The 8,307-nt window shown below is 37.3% G+C and overlaps 1 protein-coding gene across 1 annotated transcript in view; it reads left to right on the plus strand.

The window, feature by feature from the left end:
- Positions 1–1,854, plus strand: part of SIM1 (SIM bHLH transcription factor 1) — a 47,205-nt gene extending 45,351 nt beyond the window's left edge. The window contains exon 11 of the mRNA XM_029962896.1: positions 1,111–1,854. Within this exon, the coding sequence (XP_029818756.1) occupies positions 1,111–1,841 (731 nt within the window). The 3' untranslated portion in view covers positions 1,842–1,854. The remainder of the gene's footprint in view (positions 1–1,110) is intronic.
- Positions 1,855–8,307: the final 6,453 nt, after the last annotated feature.

Below are 8,307 nucleotides of genomic sequence, written 5' to 3' on the forward strand. Positions count from 1 at the left end.
CTCTGTAACACAGTGGTAGTTGTCTGCCACCCTAACAGATCTGTATGACCTGACCCAAAACAGAACAGGGGGAACTCCTTGTGCTAATCTGAAAATGGGTTTCCTTTGAGGAGTACTGTCAACCAACTCAAAGGGGCTCATCCTCAAAGAGGACTTTGTATGTGCCAAGGCAAAGACATAATTAAGTAATGTGTGAAGGTCCTACAGACCTCCCTGCAGGTGTATATTTCAGGAGATCGAAATGCAGCCTTAGCTGGCTACTCAGGTTTTGGGGTCACTCACTTCCAAGTGAGGACTGACAGGTCTGATTCTGTCCTTTCAACTACTTGCAAGCTGAACACCTTCTCTAATATGTCTATGGGCCTTATTTTTTAAAGAGAAGTAAAAATGTACTTATATTTTCCCATTCCAAAAGGAAATATTTATGCATTGGGATATGACACCATGTTTTTATAGTAACTCTCTCTAACAGCTATGGGTTCTTGTGCTCCTGAAGAAGAATTGCTTCATTACTTGTAGTTATTTATTGTTGTGTAACCTGCATAAAGTCAGTACATGACCACAAGCTATTTATCAACATTGTATATCCTGGAAAGACCTAGGAACACATGCTAGAATACTGCACATTTTTAAGTCCCTGAGATTTTTGGTTTTACTATGGCCTCTATTCATTAGACCTTGTTGATGCAAAGAGGGAGGAGTCGGGGGTCTGAACATTGGCAGTGAAGGCACTCTGACATGCCCTAAGGTACCCTGCATGACCTCTAACTGCTTCAGAAGACAGAGTTCCCATAGAGTTGGTGCCATACCTGTTGGGCAGGTGCTTGGTTACCCTAGAGTGTATCAGGTGGCACTGGATGTCTGTGTTGAGGGACTTAGATGTCTTCTTTGTATATTTCCAACTGTGTTGCTTGTTCCATGCGGAGACACTGGAAACCAGAATTTGCCACTGAAAAGCAAGAGGTATACAATGGTCATTTTTGGTCATTGTTATGAGTCACTTGTCTCCATCTTGGTTTTCTGTCTGTAAAATAAGGTACAGATTACATGTTCTGCGAGATCACTTACCTCCTTAGACCTCAATGCTTTTCTCCTTTCTCTCTTTCCTAGGAAGAGGACACTGGGATGAGGACAGTGTTGTTAGCTCACCTGATCCTGGCTCTGCCAGTGAATCAGGTGACCGATACCGTACTGAGCAGTATCAGAGCAGTCCACATGAGCCCAGCAAAATCGAAACACTAATAAGAGCCACACAGCAAATGATTAAAGAAGAAGAAAACAGACTACAGCTGCGGAAAACCACTCCCGACCCGCTGGTCTCCATTAATGGCACAGGGAAGAAGCATGCTATCTGTTTTGCAAACTACCCTCAGCAGCAGTTGGCAGGGGATGTCTGCCGTGTCCCAACGGTTGCCAACACTCCTCCCTGTGAACACATCCAGCAGCGAGATGGAAAGATTATGAGCCCACATGAAAATGACTATGACAACAGCCCCACAACACTATCTCGAATAAGCAGCCCCAGTTCTGACCGAATATCAAAACCTAGTTTGGTACTTGCTAAAGACTACCTGCATTCAGACATGTCCCCTCATCAAACCCAAGGAGACCACCCAGCAGCCTCTCCAAATTACTACAGCTCCCACAGGCAGTACTTTGATAAGCATGCTTACACACTAACTGGATATGCCCTGGAGCATCTATATGACACTGAAACAATTAGAAACTATTCACTAGGCTGTAATGGATCACACTTTGATGTGACTTCTCACTTAAGGATGCAGCAAGATCCAGCACAAGGACACAAGGGAACATCTGTTATAATAACGAATGGAAGCTGACAGGTTTTTTTCTGAAAACTGTTGGGCTTTAAAAAATAACCTTTGCGATCTAATTGGAAGATACATATTTTCATGCCCTTGTCCTTACCAGCATTTCATATACCACAGTGCACTAGAAAAAAGTACCTAAGGTTTGGGGGATAAGTTAGTTAACACACATTACTTTAAAAAACATGCACTGACATGCAGGGTTAGAGTGAATGGAACTAAACTCAGAGTTGGTGCCATGCAGGCTGAAAAGGATAGAAGAGGTCTAGGCCGGGAGTGGTTGGGGCAGGCTAACAGAGCAGTTTATGCACATTTTGTAAGAGGTGGTTGATTGGAAACGCTGCCAAGGGTGGACCTTCTGAACTGCATGGGTCCCAGCCAACAAAACTGCTATGCACTCTTTTAATACAGAAAATTGGAATGTGTTCCATTGAAATACACACCAAAATGTGTGCTTCTGGTGATCTGTTTATTCCCCAATGGCCAAACATGTTATGCTGCTCCATGATATAAAGCATCCATGGCTGACGAAGGGAAGAAAGAAGAGAGAGCTCGAATTGTTAGGTCCTTGTGTACTCACATGCATAACTATTTACATATGCTTGATTTGAAAAGAGTCAAATGAGCAGTATCCTTCTGACTAGTTTGGTCAAATATTTACTTCTACTGTATTAAAAAGAGAGGGGCATTCTCAGTGTAGTTTTGAGAAACACAAAGGTGTTGGTCGTCTTACTGTAGAGATGGGAGGTCGTTCTCATATTTTTGAAAGGTTGCCCTAGGTGAGTAGTGGAATGAAATGGAAGAAAATTGCCTGGAGAAACAGGGAGAATAGACTGGCTTTAGGAATGGTCCAAGATAAACACAGTTAACTCTATAGCTGTGTATGCCACTTAGTAATAATTATAAAATAAGCAAAAGTTATTCTAAATGGCTGAATAATTAAGAACTAATTTGAAACACGGAGGGAACTCAATAAAATCGTAGAAATTTTGCTGTAAAATACAAATGTAATCGTGCCAGTGTAAAAATATGAGAGGAGAGAATAGGTAAAACCTGTTTGGTGGTTTGTCTAACTTCTGATAAAGTTTTGGAGTAGATAGAAAATTGTAACTACTCTGACATAAAGTAATAGGTGTTATTTCAAAAAAGAAATATGAATTCTTTTCTTGCTTGCAGCAAAAATTTTAATGGATATCTGAAAATACCAGAGATATCAAAATCAGTCATATGTACATAAAAAAGTACAGAAGGAAATCAGTGTTCCAAACAATTAAATTGTATTAAAAATGTTAGTATTATCAGGGCCTGTCCTAGAGTTATAGAAGACATCAAAAGAGGCAGAGAAACTTTTTAAATTTTTAATAACTTCATGAACAAAAAGACTGATTGATTGGAAAAGAATAAATACAAAACATATGCTCAAAATGTAAAATAGGGCATTTTTAGGCACAGTTGCTAGACCTGTTCTTCTTTGTATTGCATTTATATGGTTCCAAAGTTGACTGCAATGGGAGCAGGACCACTGGTCCCCCTTATGCCAATGTGGAGATAAGGGGACTTGAGGTGGTTACTGAGATTAGCACTAGGACTATTTTCATTTGTAACATTAAGAAGCTCAACATATGGGACTGAGTCATCAATAGGACTAAATATAAACCAGCATGCTATGGGTGGGTTAAAAATATCTTTTTCCAAATAAAACTAATCAGAAGCAAAAGCTAAATAATAACATTATAAACCACGTAAGTAGAGATGTACTTGAAAGCAGAGGAAATTACCTCTCTGAACTTGGAATATTGTGTATAGTCCTGATCACTCCAAGGCAGATTGTGAATCTTGAATTGAGTAGTACCTTACTCCATAAGCAACCTTTGTTGACTGCAGTGTGATTGCTCCTGGTGAAAGGCACATTGAACACAAGGAAGAGCAACACAGTCTGGTCTTTATTATCTAAACCTCATAATAGAAGAGGTGGAGCAGAGCTCAACAAAAGATAAAGAGACTGAAAGATCTAATAAAACCTTTAAATAAACTGGGTCTGTCATCTTTGTAAGGGAAAAGAGGAAGGGGTAATGTCGCTGATGTGCACCAAGCTCTGCACAGAGGAGAGGTAAATAATGGTCTGAAACTATCTAAACTACCAGCAGAAATGAGAGACAGGGCATTGAATGATAGCCAAGGCAAAATGAGAACAAAATGATTTGACTCATTGCCAAATGAATAACAAAGGTCATAAAAAGCAGCAGCTAGAGATTTTTGTTTGTTTATTTGTTTAAGATAAAAACAAGGCAAATAATTGAAAAACATTGACAACTGTTAACTCAGAGGAAGTAATGGACCAAAATGGACTTCTTTCAGCCCAACAATTGTATATATTCCTAAAGCATAGGAATAAGAAAGTATTTTTGATAAATCTAATTCTGGATATATATTATTCCTATGAATAATATGAATAAACTTGTATTTGGAGTCTCATTTAACAGTATTAAAATACAATTTGCAAAGTGAATTAGAGTAGTGGTACATGGTATCATATTATCCCTACTAGTACATATAAAAATAAGTCTAAGTGTCAATATTATTTTGTATTACAGAAGAGTTTCCTAAACTGTTTGAATGAATGGGATTTTCTCAGCACCCAAGTTTCTTGGGATCTCCAAGCACTCTTGTTATCAAGCTTTTAATTGGAAGGCAATAGAGTTCTGCAGACCAGCCGCAGTTCCCTGGCTAATGTCAGGAAACCTCAGTTTGGTCACTGCTGTATTTGCATTCTGACAGGCACCTTTGAAAAATAGAAGACTTATAAAACAAACAAGCACAGTGTAAGATGCTTGTATTCTGTATGATTTCACCTAGGAAAAAAAAATCCAGTGTGCTATGCAATAAAAATTCCCCAATCTTATTCACAGCGATCTCAAAATAAGACTTCCCAAACTGTAGTTATCTTATTTTCAGTAATTCCAGTCCACTACAAATGCAACAAAATGCACTGTAATGAATGGAATAAATCAGTCAAGATGTCTCCACATGCAGCCTCCTTGTGCTACAAGAGAAGGCTGATGCTTGTACCCCTCATGGGATTCCAACGACTGGCGCTCCTTAGCACTTCAATACAGTATGCCAGAGATGGATGCCTTTTGTCAACTTATTTGCCATCCTGCTTCTTTAGATAGCCAGGAATTTCTTCTTAATTGACAGAAAGCATGGCATGTTGTAAACACAGACTCCGCATGCTACATGAAAGCAAGTCTGCAATCTTAATTATAGCATATAATATCACTGCAGCTCATATTACGTATAATTTTCAATATGATATAAAGCTTATTTTTTCCATTACATGTTTATTTAATACAAATTTTCATTTAGTATCCTTCAAGGATATCTTCTTCTCTTCTTATGTTTCTTTCTTTTCTAAATCAGATGAAAAGAGACATTTTGCAAAATTGAAAAATGCAAGGCATTTGAACCAAATGAGTTTCAAATATACCACATCAGCTAAAGGTTATCACTTTAAATAAGGTATGTATGTTGTGTTTTGGAACAGAAACAATATAAATGGCTGTATTGCATAATTTCTCTACATAATACTGGTTTACTATTAACACCAAATTACTATTTTGTAACTACTGCAAATACAGAGTGACCACCGGTCTTTGAAGCCATTTCTTATTGGTATCAGTGGATGGTGCATTATGTTTTTTGTGCATTACAATTTTAGTATATCTCTTTTGTTTAAAGAATTAAACACCTCTTTAGTCTTTGATACAAAATCACACCCCGGGGCATAAAGTTTGTGATTTTGGACAAATTTGCAAAGCAACTCTTAAATTAGAAGAAGAACCTTACTCAGCAATTTGTCCCATTGACTCAAATGGGAATATTTGTGGAGTAAGGTACTACTTAATATGTGTGAGGAAAAAAAATCTGACATGATAATAGGTTTGGGGATTGTTTTATAATTTTTTTTCCTTAAATCCCAAGATGTGAGTATGGAAACTGGAGGATAATAGCTGTAATGGCTGCATTTCTATAGCAGAAGTATTTAAGTATGTTTTGAAAAATGAATGCATCTCTGCACTGAAGAGCCCCAAAAATGTTTCTTAAGCTTTAAGCTTTTAATTGGCTTTTGTTGATGTGTCCACAATACTGCCACGGGTTGCACAGTGAAATTCTGCTTTTTTTAAACTCTTTTAATCACTGTTATCTGAATCTCATTTTTGCCTCTGCACATGCAGCATTTATTCATTAATGTCCTTAAGTATGTTAACCACCATATGTTCATTTGTGTGAGCATGCTGAGTGAGTTGGAAAAAATAAAAGGTCGCATAGTATTTCTGGAAAAGGCACAGCCACCCCAAAAAATCAGACTGGCTGTTCCAAAGGTCAGATAACCTTTCAGTCACGGAACAAAGCTGTGGCGTACGCATTGGTTTCAGACCTTCTGCATACAAAGCTGTATATAATGGGGATTATACCACACAGTTCCAGGATTAGACTTAGCTATGTCTGTTTTAAGGTGGCTATAGTGAATGTCTTGCAGCAAAAGGATTCAGGCTCTGGTCTTTCCAAGCTGTTTACTTAAAACACCTAAGAGTCTAAAGGCAATACAGGCTTTGTTATTAGGAACAATGGTGGATCAACATGCTTTCCTGTAGGTATAGTGGCTTAACTCCAGACATCTCGGCTGTGTGGAGAAGAGCCTATTTTATTTTATTTGCAGTTAGTATTGATGGTTAAATATTTTGGCTGTGTAAAAAAACCCAAACAACAAAAACCAACCCCAAACCCAACAACAGAAAAATCAAATCAAAAAACCTCACAGATTTCTGTAACCATTCAGTTTGGTGTTATTAAAGCTTGCTAGAGGTGTAGCTGAGGATTTAGGGGTTATTTTGAAGATCAAAAAAGTAAATAGCCTTCTGTTCAGAACAGTGAGAGCACTAATGTGATTCTCTTTCACATTTTCTTGGAGCATTTATTAATGAAAAAAATGGAATGAGGTTAAACATCACTGTGGCATTTAGCTTATGTATATAAGAGTTCTGTAGATAAATCTGGCTCTAAGTTGCTAGGAATACATCCCTTTTTGAAAAGAGTTAATTTATGACTCCATCTATGAAGCTGTATTTGAAAGGACAGATCAAATACAGGAAGAAAAAAAGCTTTTTGTCTGGTTGTATTCACTATTTAACTCCCATCTCACACAAAGTTCTCAAGCTTTCCTATTGTTCTAGGATTCCAAATACCATTTTAAACTTTTTTATTTATTGCAATTTGGACTGCATTTATTTTTTTTCTTTTCAGCTACTGATACAGTGGGAAGTTTTGAAATGCAAGAAATAATCTTTTTCACACAATATAAAACATTAGCACCTTTACATTGTAAGGAAATAAAGTCTACCAGGAAAAGTACTTTTAGGGCACTGCAACTTTTTCCCAAGGTAAATATTTCAGTGCATAAAATATACTAATCTAACAAAAAAAGCACTTGAGACATGATGAAGCATTTTGTGTTTGCTTTAAACCAACGATTACGTTTATGGAAAAAAAGATTGTGATTGCCAGTGTTTCAAATACCATGCCTTGCAATGTAAAGGGTCTGGTGACATTGTAGCATAACATCTGTAGTTTTCTTTTGGAATGTAATGTAGAAAACACAATTTAGCTTTGTCAACATTATCTTGCAAAGTGTTCCCATTTATAATTATTTATATTGTAAATAGCTTTCTGAAGTAAATTTGAACTTAATGTGCATAAGATGTATTTATTATGTGAAGATTTTTTTTTTTGTTTAAAATATAGCTACCAACATGTAATTTTTGTCTGTTTTTCTACATTTTTAAATTAAGGATTGTCCTATCTACGATACATTTTCAGGAATACATTTTAATTTATGACAGTATTTCTCAGAATTGGGAGGGGACATGGTAAAGTAATTTATTTTGATTTCTGGGGATCCTAAGTGCTCCCTGAATCTTGAGTGAAGTTTATCAAAATACGAACGGACACAGATAATATGCTTCCACTCCATTCAAGATGTCTGAACCTGCTCAAATACTATTCTGTCAGGAAGAACTGACTCATGGAGGCTTAATTAACATTAATTTTCTACTTTGTGAATAGTTCGCTTTGTTTCTTGAAGCCATCTCTCATCCCTGTGCCTCAGCCAAATCAGCTTGCTGACTTGGAGCATGGTGCCCATTAGGTGCTTAAAATACTATACTCAAAGAGCAGAGTTCTGACAAAGGAACAGGTGAGAAGTTATGTTAAACTACACTCAGACCTGAGAGCTGATTATTACTTGGGATTGTGTGCTTGTATAGTTCAATCCACCTGTAATGAGTCATTATGCAGTAGCTTAGGCACTGCAACCCTTGCCTGGTCTGGGTTTAGGTCCTTCTGAGCTCGAGTTCTGAGTCACAGCTCTTACTTTCTAGACCAGTTTCTGAACCATCAAATCCCATCCGCTCAGATACTG

This window comes from Manacus vitellinus, unplaced genomic scaffold (genome assembly GCF_001715985.3).
Source record: "Manacus vitellinus isolate BGI_N305 unplaced genomic scaffold, ASM171598v3 scaffold_4_pilon, whole genome shotgun sequence".
Taxonomy (NCBI): Eukaryota; Metazoa; Chordata; class Aves; order Passeriformes; family Pipridae; genus Manacus; species Manacus vitellinus.